This window comes from Elaeis guineensis, chromosome 1 (genome assembly GCF_000442705.2).
Source record: "Elaeis guineensis isolate ETL-2024a chromosome 1, EG11, whole genome shotgun sequence".
NCBI lineage: Eukaryota > Viridiplantae > Streptophyta > Magnoliopsida > Arecales > Arecaceae > Elaeis > Elaeis guineensis.
In genome coordinates this window covers 143,393,752-143,410,905 of record NC_025993.2, presented here as the reverse complement: position 1 = coordinate 143,410,905, position 17,154 = coordinate 143,393,752, and the positions used below count along the sequence as shown (strand labels likewise).

The following is a 17,154-nucleotide window of genomic DNA, read 5'->3' as shown; positions in this document are numbered from 1 at the left end:
TACAGTCTCTAAGGCCAGTTGAAATCTGGATGCAACAAATGGAAGGACCAAAGAGGGCTCCACATATGACAAAATTGAAGTTGCAACAGCAACTGTTTTCGAAAGGGATTTACTTTTACTATACTGACCACGATCAATTAATTTCAGTACCACTTTGACAAAAGCAGCCCTTTCTAGATTTCCCAAACACGAATCAACCTGTTTGCTTTCACTTGTCTTACTGTGTATATGTAATTTTAATCAGACAAATTTACGTGGAATAAGCAATTTGAGGATTTATAACTATCTTGCATCAGAATCTAAATTGAATTCTTACAGCTGCTCATCCTGAAGGCGCTTTTGGAAGCTAATCACCAAGTGCCACAAGAAACGCTCCAATGAGTAGGTCCAGCGACCTCCATTAGAAGGATGGTAATATCTACAATGCCAGAAACTACCATCAATTTAATTCTGAAAGGAAGTGATATCACAAAAAAAACATCTCTAAACGAAAGGTTATCTGAAAGAGGTCAGAAACAAACTGTTCTAATAATTTTGCCAATCTCTCGAAGTACTCTTGAGCCAAACTACCAGGCTTTAAGAGATGCACCTGAAATAATATGATGTATCATATAAGTTAACAAACTAAAATATACCATGCAATTTTAATAGAGTTTCAATTGAATTCATATTTCCTTATGATGGATGCGTAAGTCCTTATGACAAATTAATTTGGCATAATAAAAGTACAAAAGATATCTTACAATTGACTTTGCTATAGCCTCAGCAGGTGCGCCTGTCTTGCTGGAAAACAAGAACCTTGTATTCCTAGGGACCACTAAAGGGAAGGGATATGATCCATTCTCATTTGAAATGGGAACCTGAGCACACCAAAAATAGCATAACATTAGAGCAGATATATAATTTCAGCCTATTTGACCATGGCTGAAGATGAAGAAAAATGAAAAATGGCAAAATGCATTTAGGCTTAAAAACATAGCAAATTACATGAAAAGTTGATTTTTTACTTTCTAGGTTTAACTTATGCAATTGGCTATCTTACTAAATCAAGGTTCGAGCATCAGTATGGTACATGCCTTGGTACTGACACATCACAGGGGCTGTACCGAGTCAACCAGTACAGTACAACCTTATCAATCAGCACAACAAACCATGTACTAAATATAAGTGCTAGCCCAAAAGAGTCCAAGAAGCATTTCAAACAAAATAAATTAACTGAATAGCACAATAACAGAACAACTAAATGAGTTATAGACAAACATTGAACGTAAAAAAGCATCACATGTAATCTAGAGTAAGATTTACCTTGTTCAAAGAATTCTAGGTATGGCTTCAAGCCTTCAATTAATGACAAGATCTTAGACCTTCCTGGTCCAACTTACATATTAGATGCATGAAGCAAAGGGAACAAAAGCCAAAAGATAGAACAGAAAAAAATAAGAAATGAAATATATGTAACCAAGATTTTAAATCGCGTTAGATGGAGGTGTCCCAGTATCTCAATAGAACGGGATGTCCACTGTCCCGTCCCATTCTGTCCCAATAGCCATCTCGGTCAGGGCGTTCCAAGCCGTCCCGACGGCAAATCGGAACGGTTTGTCCGAGGAAAACAGCACACCAAAGGAGGGAAAGGGAAAGAGAGGAAGAAAGAGAGAGAGGAGGGGAGGGAGAGATGGCACGACGTCGCCGGAGGCCGGCAGTGGCCTACTAAGGCCGTCGGAGGGCCGCGGAGGCCTCCATAGCTCGGCTCGTCCGATAGGATATTTAATCCAGCGAGCAAGAGAGAGGGGAGGAGCGATCGTACCAGAGGGAGGAGAGGCTGGCAAAGGGGTCATCGGAGGATGTCGGATGGCCGCCGTGGCCATCAAGCGACGGAAAACGCACAGATGGAGCCACGACCGCAAAATAGGAGTGACCGCCCCTATTCACTCATCAGTTCTTTTTTAAAAAACAAAGATAAACAGTGAAGCCGACAATGAATTTGTCGATTTCACTGTTTGAATTTTTTTAAAAAAAAAATCTAAGAAATAGTGAAGCCAACAAATCCATTACCAGCTTCACTGTAATCGCAGTTTTTAAAAAAAAGCCCCGTGAAACAGGGACGATCGCCCCTGTTTCACGCTCGCGGCACCAGAGGCTACGATTGCACTATCCGACGGCCACAGCGGCCAGCCGGAGGCCCTCCGACGGCCTCCCCTCTCTCTTTTTCTTCAGCTCCCCCCTATCTTTATCTCTCTCTCTCTCTCTCTCAACCGAGGATCGACGGATGAAGCGAAGCTTTGGCGGCCCTCCGAATGCGCTAGCATCCCGTCTGTGGCCACTAACGGCATCTCCTGCAGTCGCACTCTCCCCACTTCTCCCTCCCCCTCCCCTCTGTCTCTTTTCCTCCTCCCAATTCACTTCTTTTCTACTATGTCAGTTCGCACCAGCTTGGTCTGGTACGCACCCGTACCGACCCATATCGTCGGTCGGCTGGCACGGGTTCTGATGCCGACGCGAACCTTAATCCCAATAGATATCCTCCATATCTCTCTCCTTCTTTCCTTTCCTTCTTTTTTTTCTTTCCTTCTTTTCTTTCTTTTCTTTTCTACCTTCCTTTCTATCCTTTATTCTTTCTTTTACTTACTTCTTTTCTTTCTTTTTTTATTCTTTTTTTCTTCTTTATCTTTTCTTTCTTCCTTCTTTCCTTCCTTTTTCTTCTCCCTTCCTTTCTTTCATTTTTTTCTTCTTTCCTTTCACTTTTTTTTCTTTTTTCATCTTCCTTTCTTTCTTTTCTCTTTCTTCTTCTTTGCCTGCATGGATGGGTTTTGGATTCCCGACCCCGTCCGGATTCCGTTTTCTAATAGGAATGGGACAGAAAGGCCGGGACTAAACCTTGTATGTAACAAAGTTCATAATTGGCCATTTGATATATCTACACACCGTCATTAACTAAATGAGTACCTAGTTGATTACCAAAAGTACAACCTGGCATAAAAATGGCTAGCATAACATGGCATATGCACATTAGAAGGGCTAGATTAGTAGGATAGCTCTTATTTGTTAGTTATTATAAGAACAAAAAATAATTTTGATACTTGTTAAAAGGATACAGAAAATTTCTGAAAAATGAAAGAAAACGGTGTTGAACATCCTTGTAAAGAATGTTCAATTAGGTAGGAAAGATCACTAAAGTCTAAAAGCACATGTCAACCAACTGATTTTATAAGAAAAATTATCAGAATGACTTCAATTAACTACGTAGAAAAAAAAATTCAGACAATCTAAGGGCAAGTTAGCTAAAGATTTTTGCAAAAGATGCAGGAACAATAGATTTACAAGGAACAAGTGAATTTTTTTCAGATCATTAAAATGACAAATGGTAAAGTGATAGCTAGAGATCTCAAATTTTTCTTGGCCGAAACATGATGTTAGTAATCCTTCAAATCCCTCTTAAGTCACACCTAACGGGTTTCTCCAACACCAAGCTTATCAAGGTTCACCAAACCAGTGCTGGTGCTCGTATTGGTTGGAAATTGGCATGGTATGGTAGGGTCCGCACCATGCCATTCTAGGACCCATCAAAATAGAGAGATGCAATGGGAGAGGTGAAGGGGGAGAGATAGATAGAGAGCAAGAAGGGGAGGGGGCAGAGACTTACTTGGGATGGGGGCCTTTGGAGCTTATGATCGAGGAAGTTTGAACTGTCGGAGCTTCGAGGCTCTCGACTGACAACGACAACTAAAGGATAGAGGCGGAGATAGAGATAGAAAGAGAGGGAGAGGGAGGAAGTTCAAGCCATCACTCTTCCGATCTGGCGATGGAAATATAGGAAGAGAGGGGGATAGAGAGAGGGGGAGAAAAAGACACCAAGGCTTTGGGGCTTAGGTCTTCAAAGTGGGAGGCTTCGCCGCTTTGGGGAGTCAGAGGGCTTCAAAACCACAATCAAGTGAGAGAGTTGAAGGCTACAACAAAAAACCACCCTTTATATATATATGTGTGTGTGTGTGTGTGTGTGCGTGTGTGCGCACACATGCACGCACGCACGCACCCACACGCACGCACACGCACACACACACATATATATACACACGTGCACGCACACATATATACACACATACATACATACACACATACATATATACATACATACATACATACATAATACATATATATACACACACACACACACATATATCTATATACATGCATATATACACATACATACATATATTTCTACATACATACATATATATATATATATATAGACACACACATATATATGTATGGATATATATACATGCATACATACATACATATCTATACATGCATACATACATACATATACATGCATACATACATATCTATATGTATGAATATATATACATAGATATATATCTATATATGTATGTATATATATAGATATATATCTATATATGTATGTATATATATAGATAGATATCTACATATGTATGTATATATATGTATGTATCTATATATGTATGTATATAGATACATACATACATACACACACACACACATACATGGATATCTATGTATGTATGTATGTATATGCATATGCATACATGCATACATACATATGTATGCACGTATGTATATGCATATATATATATACATACATAGATATGTATGTATGTGTGTGTGTGTGTGTATAGATCTAGATCTAGATATAGGTATATATAGATAGATATACACCAAACCAGAGGGCTGAACATACCAATAACTGACCGGTTTGGTTCCATACATCTTGAACTAGCCGGTTTCGTTCCATACACCCCGAACCAGCCGGTTCGGCATGGTTCAACTAATCTTGAAGCTTAGTTTTGATATCCCATTGATAAGAAAAGTTCACAACTTCCTAAGTATTGTTTTAAATAGGTTTATCAAGAATTTATCCCTGTTAGAAAGGATGAGCCCCAAGGAATTGAATTCATTGATAAGATCCCATCACTTGAAATAGATGGAAAACAAGTACATACGGAAAGCAGTAAATACTATGTTTAAAGACATTAAATATATCCTTCCCATATGAAAACTTTCTAAATAAGTCATAATTCTAACATTCCCCCTCAAGCTAGAGAATATATATCAAACATACCCAGCTTGTTACACATGGATTTGAAAATACCAAAAGACAGACTTGGTCAAAATGTCAGCTAACTGCTCGGATGATGAAGTGAATGGTGTTACGATGGTTTTGCTCATCACAGCATCTCTTACGAAATGGTAATCTACTTCGATGTGCTTGGACCTCTCGTGGAATACAGAATTGCTGGCTATATAAATGGCTGCTCGATCATTAAATGAAAACTTCCTAAATAAATCATAATTCTAACAATCCCTATACAAAATATTAACTCAAAGAAAAAATAACTTTGCTACTTTGAAGTACAATATGGAAAAGACTAAAATGTCCTAAATTCATATAGGATGCCCAATCCTGAAAAAGTCGGTCATAGCTAAACATCATAGTGCATGTAATAAAATAAGGAAAACATCAAAATATCGTAACTTTATATAACATTGCACAAGCCTCATAAAGTTGGTCACAGCCAACAAATATATTGCATTTAACACCTCAACATAGCCTGGTCATGTTGAGACATATCAAATAATAGCCTAATGCATTTCAAGTTGTGGCCCTTGAAGTCTAGGTTGCATTTGAATCTATAATTTGACTTCAAATGAAAAACGCTTGGAAGTAATATATGCATAACAACAGACTTGTACATCTGAATATATATCAGATTTCTAACTTACAAAAAAGGACTCAAAGTGTACCTGAAAACAGGGTGCTACATAAATTTCCTACACTTTATAACTACTCACCCTTGATATGGTTTGGTGCAGACCTTAACCATCTCCAACTCTAACCTTCTAGTAAAAAGGTGCTAGACAACAAATACCTACCATAGGATGTCTTTCGATGCCTTCCTCTACTTCTAGATCCCATATGAATCATGACCCCTTTCAACAAAATTATAGTGGACATGTATCTTCTCTCTTTTTTTATTTATAGGATTAGCATTAGATTGTTTCCGTCAATATCAGGCCAAATTGCCTGGTTTGGTTGGTATGATAGCATAACGACCACAAAATGGGATGGTTCATGGTCTCAATACAGCATGGGGCCCAAACAAGTGTTAATCAGTACTTACCAAGCTAAACCACTCAAAACCAAGTGGCTCCAAGCGGTTCAGCCTAGTAAAAGCTTGGCACAGGCCCTATTAACCCCTCATTCTCAATAATTGAGGAAGAAATGGACACCACACCCTTTCCTCCTGTTACACAAATAAGCAATGTAGGAGTGAAGAAAGAGATGAGGAAAAGAGAGGGAAACAAAAGCAAAAGCAAAAAAAGAAGAAGGCAGAGCCATTGGAGAGAGTGGAGAAGCCAATTTATAGTGACTCTGAGAATATTGAGCCCTGCAATGAGGGATTACCTAGGTCACCTCATAATATAAGCAATGATAATAATGGCTCTTTAAGTGACGACGGATTCAATGAACAAGGTACAAGAAGTGGACATTGGAGGGGGTGTCATGCAGTTCATTTTGCTTACTCCATTCACTGGTGAGTCCCCATTTGAGTATGGGAGACAGGATAGCGACCATGGGCATAGGGCAAGGGAGGGCACCACAGCACACAGGAGGGGGTACACACAACCAATTTAGCTAATAAATAGTGTGTCAAGTAGAAATCTTGGATGTATCAAGATTCCCCCCCACCCCCTTCCCAATTCTTAGGATCATCATTCTCTACTGGATCATATCCTCCCATGCTGGGTTTTACCCATATAGATGCTTGCCCTTTGAGCCTTCATGTTCAAGCAGGCATTATGCTCTTCAGTCTCTGTCAAACTGTGGGTCAAACCTTGCTTGGTCCCTTTTTTCCAATTTCTAATGTTGTATGTGACAAAACAGTACTATCAACATGGTTGTCCAGTACAAACAACCTACCCCAATATCAAGACTGGAGTCAAGTCCAGGGCTTGACTATGAACGTAACCCAAACATGTATGATGGACATAGACACTCGACTTGGAATTGGACAAATGCATGGATGTTGCATTTCCAATTTCTAATATAAGAATTTTCCATGTTTAGTATTATAACTATCTAACATGCATCATATAGTCACGCTATTTCTTTGACATGCAATAAAAAGAATTAAAGTTTATTATATATAAACATCAAAAACAAACTCAAAAAACCATATTTTTCAATCAAAAGTAAATAAAGAAAGCTTAAAACTTCGAAAATAAAAAATAAAAAATAGCTTTTTTGTGTATCAATACAAGTTGGTAGGGTGCAATATGGTATCAATAACATGCTGTACTAGTCTTCTACCAATATACAGTTCAGTACTTAGTCTGCAAACCTCGATCCTAAGAAACATCCATTGATGCAAAGTTGCCTTAGTTCTTTTATCAAATTGGCCTTGGAAATTCTCATCATCTATGAGAGCTTCATCAAGGACAGCAATCTACAAGACAGTTGGCTTCATACGAACTTCCATTAACATTTCAGATTTCTTCTAGCACTTCTTGAGGATTTCATTCTCTTGGGGATCATGAAGAATTCTTTCTAAAAGGAAATTTGAACTTCAATGAAGGGTTCTTCCCTGTTATTCTAAACTTATTTAAAGCATTTAACTTTTAGAACTCTAAAGGAGACATTAAATGTACACAAATATGAAGTAATAGCTTTTATGGCTGCAAAAGGATCGGGTCGGGCCGAGCATGCTTGACCCCAACCAGACCCTATTTCATATTTGGCTCATGGTTTTGGACCTCGAACTAACCAATTAGTTCATTGAGTTGGGTCGATGAAAAGGATTTTAGACCCAACAGTTTATTCAGATCAGGTCAGGGTAAAGTATGACTCGGACCCATCCTGAAATGTTCGGCTTTGGGTTGGGACCGGCTCGGGTCAGGTCAAGTTTGTAGTCCAAATCAAGCATCCAACTATTTTTTATAGCTAAAATTTAACAATTGATAATTAAATATAAAATCACTAAAAAAATTTAAATAGAAGTAAAAGAAATAGCTTAAAATTGAATTTCATTATGATATACAAATTACAATTGTTAAAATATATATTTATATACTTGAGAGCATTAGAAATAAAAATTCAACAAAACAGACAATGAAATATGAATATTTAAATATAATTAAGTGAAAATAGATGAGAGGAGATCTGGTTATTGAGATGAAAAGTGTGGAATTAGTTTAAATCAGAGTTTGTTCAATGAATTGGCAAAGATATTTAGAATGAAGGAGGAGGTTTATATGGCTCGATTTTTTGAGCCAGGCCAAATCCGGATCAGATCAGGTCAGGCCCATCTTTTGTTGACCCAGATAAGTCATGGATGATATACGGGCTGGGTTGGGTCAAGTCAAGTTGAAAAGTATAACACCCAAATGCGACCCATGTTTTAGATTGGGTCCAATTTTTGAACCTGACCCAACCCATGGGTCTTCAAATATGGATCAGGGTTGGTTCTAATCAGGTTAGGTCATGATTTGACCCAACCCATTTACAGCCCTAATAGTTTCCTGAACAAATGAAGTTGGAAGGCAAGGTAAAAGATTCAAAACTTAGGTGAATTGATCTTGTTGATAACCAACATCTGATCTTAGTATGGAATACATGACAAGAGCCCTATCTCATCAAAGGATTCAAAAACCGTCACTAATACTTGTGCCAGTCATTGGGTGGCATGGCACATGTTGCACAGTGATTCACCTAGGAACTAGAACCAGATGGTGCTAGATGTTGGTTTCATTTCAGTAAGGCATATACTGGCAAGTATGGATTAGCCCTTAAATCCTTGATCTCATTCATGAGAATATCTTGAAGTAATGCAGAATCATGGATTTCAAATTAGAGTATACTGGAGTATTGGCTATAGCTAAATTAGAAGATTGGCACCTAATTGAAGAAATCCTAAAGCTTCTAGAGCTCTAGGAATAACAACAAAAAATAGTACTCACATATAGACCTTACAACCCATGTCTACATACAAAAGCTACAACAATGATCTTGCATCACAATGAATTAAGATATGCTTTACCCTCCACAAATTTCAGATCACAGTTGTCGACATGCACCACTAGTTTTTTGATAGCAATCAAGTTCGCCATCTTATTAAAATGGCATTTTAAGTTTAGCCATTGTTTCCTTTTAGTTTCTTTAGTGTCTCAGAAACTACATAAAGATAGGCCTTGGCACAATAATAAGATTGCTCCACTGTGACTTGGATGTCATGAAACTGATACACCAAAACAACCTCTCCACATGAGGGTTAAGGCCGCGTGCATCTGATCCACCCCATACTCTGTAACGGAGGGAGTCTCGTGCACTAGGATACCCTTTATGTTGTCTCAGATACTACACAAAGAAGCAAATCAACTAAAAATCATGTTAAAAGGCTGACCAGTTAGGCAGAGTCTTTTTCTTTTCTTTTTTTTTTTTTGCTATGGCCTATCTAAGCTAGTATGCCACCAAGTCATCAGGAAAACATTTTCCCTCACCTCAAACATGTTTAAGAATCGTGTAAAAAGTGCTGGCAAAGAACCTTCCCAATCAATTGACTTGCAACTCTTTATACAACGTGCAATGACAGAAGCCCACTGAATATCCCAAAATTGGCAATTTGGTACAGAATCCCAGAGATCAAGACACTGCTTAAGCCAATCGCTGCAACCAGAAATAACAATGGAAGGCAAACAAATACTTGCAGATGGTGGAGAAAAGTACATTATCTAGCTGTTATATATGTTTCTTATGTACCTCGTAAAGTAGTTCCGATTCTCCAAGTTCATAGGTAGAAACAGTCTCACAAATCCAGCACCTTCGAAGGTTGAATTATGCCATGGATTTTCCATTAAAGCCCTGCTCATTTTTAAGTGACACAGAGAAGTGCAACCAACATGAAAGCTAGTGAGCAGGATTACAGCTTAATAATGTTCAAATTCAAGTAGAATCTCCACAATTGATTGCAACTTGTAATTTCTGCAGATACCTGGTGTTGTTTGTCTGCATAGATCTAACTTCTAATGATGAAAAGACAACATTATTAGAGCCAACCTCTGGAACACTAATTAATCACACATGGAAAGGGGAGGTAAAGTAAAATGAAATTTCAACACTGATCAACTGAATAACATGAAGCAACCACTTTATCATTAAGTGAATGGCATGATAAATGACTGTCGATCTAACTCTACAAAATACAGATTTGAAGAGAGGTATATGAAATATTTACTCATTGCTAATCAACAAACAAAGGTAAACACTGCTGATGGGGACTGCTGACACCTCTTGAACCAAAAAGATGCTTGCTCAAATCATTCTTCTAAATGTTGAAACAAGGGCTCATAGGTCAATTATGCATCACATTAATGTGGACCTAGCCATGTTAGTTATCTGACTTTCTTTTATGTTCCTAGTAATCAGCCCAAAGTTCGGCTGGCCCAGTTGGGTAAATGACTTTGGGTTTATGTCCAGTAAACTGACCCACTACCAGTGTTCGTTCAGCCTTGTCCAACATACTGGCAGGTTGGGTTGGACTTGTGTCAGTCCAATGCTGAACTGCCACACCTAGTAGAAGTCTAGCTGACCCACTGCCACATATATTTAATCATCTACTGCATGAGAATCATCCACAGGGGACCCATAATTGATTTCCTTAATTGGAATTCTAGTATTTTCATCACAGCCTTGTATTTCTTTGGTTGTTGGAAAGGACATTTAGTATTATTTTTTCCACAGCAACTCAAGTTCCTGAACACAAGCCACATAGTTAACATTATGATGTAACACAGATTTGAGGGCCCACCAGAGCAAATGGTTAGAATCTGCTGCAGTCAACAAAAATTAGCAAGATTCTAGAACATCTGGTTTCTACATATACATCAGTTGAGCTCAGGCTAGTTGGAAAGATCCCTTCAAGATCTACAATAATAAAGTTGATATTTTCAGCCCTTGGTCAAATTCACTTGCTTTGAGAACCAAGACTGGCTAAAGACTTCAACTGTAACATAGTGGCAAATTTGCTCCAATTTATGTGACATTAATCATCCACTAGGCATTGTTTAGTTAGAAGTTGGATATACGGTCTAGATTAGAAAATCTCTAAGGTTACTATTATTGGTAATCTATTTAAAAAGCGATCATAAGGGTTGCAAGCAGATTGATTCTTTTGAGATCTAACAATTATGAGATTTAATAATACACACACACACACACACACACACACAACACACGCACACACACACACACATATATATATATATCATGGTCTACTCCACAATTTTTTTTCTCCTCCTCTTGACCCTCTTCCTATTCTTCTCCTTCTATATTTGATATTCTCTTCCTCCTAAAGATTCTAAGGGTAATCCAAGTTCAAAGATTTTAAGGGTTCTCCACATTCACATTCCACATGACATTGCGATGAGTTAGATCCTTCTTTCTTGATGATCAATTGACCATTGCTTCAAACCATGCAATGCACTTCATATTATGATAAAAAAACCAAGGCACTCAAGCAAATACAGCTATTTAACATGGGAATAGTGTAATAAAGTATCTAGTCTTTGTAACCTGCCACAAACAATAAATAATTAGTCTATTGATTGCCTAATAAGATAGCCACTACAACTTCACCACTGCTTATAATTGTAGCCACTACAAGTCAACAAATGCCTTTAGTCTGTTGTCCACCAATATAAATTGATCTATCTTATGAGTCCTCAAGGTAGATATCAAGCATCTAGCATGCCTTATAATTCCAGCCACTACAACTCAACAATTGCCCTTAATTCGTTGTTCACTAATATAAATTCATTTATCTTATGAGTCCTGACAATAGATATCTTGCGTCTAGCATGCTGGGTGATTTTCTCCAAGATCTAGATAAATTCATTTATCTTATAAGTCCTCAAGATAGATATTTTGCATCTAGCATGCCTTATAGTTCTAGCTTTAATCCATTGTTCACCAATAGAAATTCATTTATCTTATGAGTCCTCAAGATAGATATCTTGCATCTAGCATGTCGGGTGATTTTACCCCAGATCTAGATCCTGCTTTGATCATAATTAATTCTGATGATTGGCTGTTGCAAGCAAAGTTAATAGGAATTCCCCTGCTGGTGTTGTTATTTATGTTAATTCAGCCGTCACAATCAGAGTAAAACTCAGATATTTCACCAGAGAATTTTCCAGAACCAACATTGATAAATGTTCCAAAACCCCAGGGTTCACCAAAAACAAACGAGAACCTAGTTTGCAGCATTATGTTGATTAAAGCTAACCTCTCACAACCTAAAGGTTCTAATTCGATTCTTTCTGGAGTTTGTTGGTCTTTCGAGATTTTCTGTTGTGCTTACTAGTTTTTGATGCCATATGCCTAACCATCTACCTTCCACTTAAAGTGGCAACTGATCCTACTGTAACCTTTCATCGACCTACGGCAATAACACCGGTATCAGGAACTCCTAAACATAAGAATGCTAACAAGTTTTTTCATCAAATTCATATTTCCGGAAACAAAGAATATGGATGCGCTACACTTGCGAAAAAAACTTAATAAGTTGTAGCATGTTTTTTGTCCAAAAGAACCACCCCACCTGGATTTCATACCAGCAGGGTGAGGCAATAACTAGTTCTGTTCTCTCTTTCATTATCAAAGGCCAGCCCAGCAATAACATTGACTGTGAATCTGTGATGTTTCTGATTGATAAGAAAATTCCCAACCACCAAACCATGCATGACAATAAACTTAAAATCAATGAAGAAAAACGCAGATACCTGAACTCTGACCATATTTCAGAAGCAGAACCTGCAGGAAAGAACTTCTGGCAGGACCGGATAAGGCACGTGACAGTTTCAAAATGCTGCTGTCTCAATCTCCATCCCTCAGGGCCGGTATTTCTGCTTAACATAAACACACTCAAGTTCTTTTTTTTTGAACCAAAAATTCAGTTAGCAAGATAATTCCACCATAATAAAGACCAGCTACATCCTTAAAACAGTAGGTCATGCAAGAAATTCACAAGTCGACAATGAAAGAAAATGATGACACAAAGGCAAAGCTTCAGATAAGTACTAAAAGAACCTTATATTCATGATTTCTGCAATTTGATTTTGCCAATACAGCAAAGTTCATTCAAAGAATAAAGTCACTATGTACATTAAACCATTTGGATTGCATTCACATGAGAATTGTTATGACTACATAATTCTATAACCAAATCTTAACCTGATATTAACCCTCTAAGCGGTCTCAAGTTCCTAACTGAAATGGCTCTGGATGTGAAAAGGACCTGTCACTAAATCTAGACACCAAGTTGGTGGATCACGAGACAGTTGAGCAAATTTAACAAGCATCCAAGAAGTAACCTCCAAAACTAAAGTTTCCTTAGACTTGTAAAGAGTCCAGACTAAGAGAGGAGAAGCCACATTTTATGCACAATGTTAGATTTACCGTGGGAAAATTACATGCTAAAATACCTTCTCACTGTGCAAATTATGTGTCTTAATTAAATAACACCTCCAAACAACAATAGCATATACCTAAATCTAATGTGGCATAGGGCAGCCCAATGCATGGCTTCAGTCATTGCAGGGTCAAGGAAGGGTAAGATGTATGCAGCCCTACTTCCGCATACAAAGAGGTTGTTTATATGTTTCAAACCCATGACACCGATGTCACAATGGATTAACCTTACCGTTGTGCGAAAGCTCACCCATACATAACTAAGTCTAATTTGAAACAATTAAAAATATATAAAAATTCTTAAAATAGTCTAAGAATTCTTGTGATAATGTATTGTATGTTTTCCCTTAATCAAAAAGTTGCATCACATTTGGATCATCATAATGAAGAGAATCACTACACTGATATTGGATAAGATTTCATGCACTATCAATCACATGTTGTATCATGTTGACACTTGAGAACATCAACACAAAATTATGGAACATTGTAAGGTGTACAGCTGACACTACACCATGGTACACTAGGAAATCCTACTATTTTTCTAATATAGAATTTTTTTGATGGCTCTTTGTCAATGGAAAAATGAGTATTTGGACCTTTGAGATTATACATTTCATTCCTGTGACACAAAAACAATTGATTCAATCCTCTCCCTAGTAACCAGTGTTCCATATAGCAAAGAAATACTTTATATGTTAATAACTTCAAATTATAAACCAACATAAAATAACATACAGCAGTTAAACTTACAAAACAAATAGAATTTCTAGATAAGTTTGGCCAAATTACAGCAGGTCAATATGTACACTTTAAAATGTGACAAGTGTGAATCATGTTAGCATAGCCTCAGTGCAGTATGTTTTCCAGAATTCACCAGCTTGCAATGAAAGAAGACTGTTTGGAGATATATTAAATTCACTCAAGACAATCAAGCCCCATAAAGACTTAAGAAATTCTCACAAACTTTTCATAAATTGCATACATGAATTAGTCTCAATGCCTGTTATAGTTTTTATTTTTTATTACTCATGCATTTAAGGAGGCTATTTTATTTTTCCATACTCTGATGATCATGGCCCAAAGATCTTCCATTGTGCTTCTTGACTACACTGTCGTTCCTTTTTATCTAATTAGATCTATTGATTCCAGGAGAAGGTTACTTTAAATTTCTCAATTTCCCAATACCACATACAAGTAATGTTTCATCTAAGTGATAGTCATGATCATCAGCTAAACGAGAGAGATGAATAGACATGAGGATTCACAAATATATATTATAGGGCACTTGAATTCAAAGTCAAAAAAAAAAATGCAAGAATGACTTACTCCTAGACAATGAACCACATAAGAATACACCATGACAATCTGAACAAACTGGAACAGTTAAATGCCTCCGTTACTAAGTTGACAGTGACTTATAGAACTAAAAGATGTGAGCATGCTGCACAATATACATGAACAGCTTTGATGATGTGTTTGCTTTGAGGATACGAAGCAGTAGGACCGGAGGGTTAAACAGGAAAAAATCACCTTTTAAAGTGCGTACGCATCAAAGTGTCATAAAAAGGTCTCCACTGAATGCTAATTGACTTCTTCAATTTCTTTCCATGGTTCCTCAGAAGCTTGACTAAGATACTTCCCCATCTAACCTAAATAACATAAATGAAATTCAGAATCACACTACAAGAATAAAGCAAAATTTCATCAAAAGCAGAACATACCAGTTGAATCCCATGATCCCATCCATATTAATGGCATAAGTGTCATGCTTACCTGAGCATAAAGCTTGTTCTCTGATGCATGAAACACGTCCAAACCAAACTCCACAATCTCCTTTACATCTGCCGGAGAAACTTCACTTTTTGCTTTTAAGAAACTAGAAAAGTTTAGAAAAACAAAAGGTGTGATAAACAGAAGGAAAAAAGAAAGATGAAGTGATAGAGCAAAACAACGAGGGGGTCCGCCCTCACATTCCATGAAAAACAAAACTTGAGTCAAGAACAATTAAAACACCAAGAAACGAACTAGAACTTGAAAATTGAAACTACGAAATCCAACGTCATCAAATCATCCAAAAAAAGAAAAACCAATCTATAGCATTTAGTACGAGGTGGCTGTCAGGAAAACCAGCACCGAGCTCAATATTAACCAAATTTATCAATTCGAAGCTTCAAAGACGACAGAAAACAATCAAAGAAAGCACAACAAGCACACTCAAGCGATATAAACCCAAGAAATCAAGAACAGCGATAAATCGAGAAACGAGGGGAAGAGCAGAGGAGAGAAGAAAGAGAGTAGACAAAGGATCGACTCACAGGTCGATGACGGAGATCCACTCGAGGGTGGAGTAGACGGAGTCGGGATCATCCGGCCGCCACGATTCCTTCACGGATCTCACCACGGCCGCGAAGGACTCCGCCTCCCTCTTCGTCTCCTCTGCCACTGGCGCCGGAAGCCATGCGTTGTAGAGATGCATTCCTCCCCTTCCCTCGCTCTCTTCTCTCTCGCCGTGAGCTTCTTGCTCGAGGTAAGGGGGCTTCTTGATTTCGTGCGCCGGGGACCGGTCAGGTATTTATACTGCTCTCCACTGTCTTCGTCCCCAAGGTGAGAAGCGATTTCGCTCGTTTCACCTTTCACCTTTGGCCGACTGAGAGGCACGCAGGCTTGACTGCTTGTAGCAACACGGTCGGGTTGCGAAGGGTGAGTTGCAGCGCGAATCGGAAAGGTCAACAAAGTCACGTGGTTTATTGTTTTCTTATTGCGTCGATTATATGGTCCGTCCGTTAGGGGAGGTTGGTAGGAGGTAACCGGGAATATAGTGCGACCTAGGCTCGCGATAGGGGTAAAAAGTACCAGCGAAAAATTCACTATCAAAAAAAAAAAAACATCTCCAGCCCACCAACTTATCCGCATTCTTATGCTCAAATTAAAAAAAATAAAATTATTAAATTATTGTTTACAGATAACATTTATCCATAAACAGACAAAAGATGAGGGTAAGTTGGCTACGTATCAATCAACAAAAGTTGGATTTTTTTTTTAAATATTTATTTTCAAGTCTATTCGTATTTCAAATTTATTTTTTAAGATACGATAGAAGCATTTGATCGGATGTATTTTGAACCCACGATTTCAAATTGACATGGCTAGCCAACTAAAGATCTCCAAATGCAATTTCAAAAAATCCCGTCATAAACATGTGATTTCAGTGTAGAAGGACCATAGATTCAAATTTGAATAGAATCACAAGTTGAGGATGCAATTTCAGAACTTACAAGTACAAATCTTTCAACCTATTCTAATTTATCCTCACCAACAAACTCTCGTCCCCACTTTAAATTTTAATCCTCTCCCATCCTACAAATCGACCCAATAGCTTCAAAAAGAGATGGTATGTTGAAAGCAAAAAAATTTGAGTAGAAAAAGAAAAATAACCTTCACATAGGTATGAAGAAGATTTATTTTTGAATAATGAATGTAGAAAAAATTTTATATCTAATTTTTATCGCAAAAATCTAGATCGTTTTAGTGATTTTCAAATCAAATTTTTATTTAAAAGAATGGATTGATTATCAATGATTACTCTTAACAAGCCAACTTATTTTATTCTAGTGAAGTTTTTTTATAGTAATTTTAGTTTTGACAGATCA

The 17,154-nt window shown here is 37.6% G+C and overlaps 1 protein-coding gene across 8 annotated transcripts in view; it reads right to left on the bottom strand.

Moving 5' to 3' along the window:
* Positions 1 to 16,173, bottom strand: part of LOC105039012 (proteasome activator subunit 4) — a 63,617-nt gene extending 47,444 nt beyond the window's left edge. For 2 of the 8 annotated variants that reach the window (XR_012133905.1, XR_012133906.1), the window contains exons 1-10: positions 15,820 to 16,173; positions 15,278 to 15,380; positions 15,035 to 15,153; positions 12,814 to 12,936; positions 9,794 to 9,895; positions 9,535 to 9,700; positions 744 to 860; positions 522 to 589; positions 317 to 418; positions 4 to 220 (exon numbers count right to left, since the gene is read on the bottom strand). Coding sequence is in view for 6 of the 8 variants with exons in the window: in XM_073242574.1 (XP_073098675.1) it covers positions 4 to 220; positions 317 to 418; positions 522 to 589; positions 744 to 860; positions 9,535 to 9,700; positions 9,794 to 9,895; positions 12,814 to 12,936; positions 15,035 to 15,153; positions 15,278 to 15,380; positions 15,820 to 15,980 (1,278 nt within the window). In the remaining 2 variants the exon portion in view is untranslated. Of the gene's footprint in view, positions 1 to 3; positions 221 to 316; positions 419 to 521; positions 590 to 743; positions 861 to 9,534; positions 9,701 to 9,793; positions 9,896 to 10,025; positions 10,057 to 12,632; positions 12,700 to 12,813; positions 12,937 to 15,034; positions 15,154 to 15,277; positions 15,381 to 15,819 lie in introns of those variants that run through there. The other 6 variants (XM_073242574.1, XM_073242587.1, XM_010914977.4 and 3 more) reach the window with 6 other exon arrangements.
* Between the last annotated feature and the right edge of the window lie 981 nt (positions 16,174 to 17,154).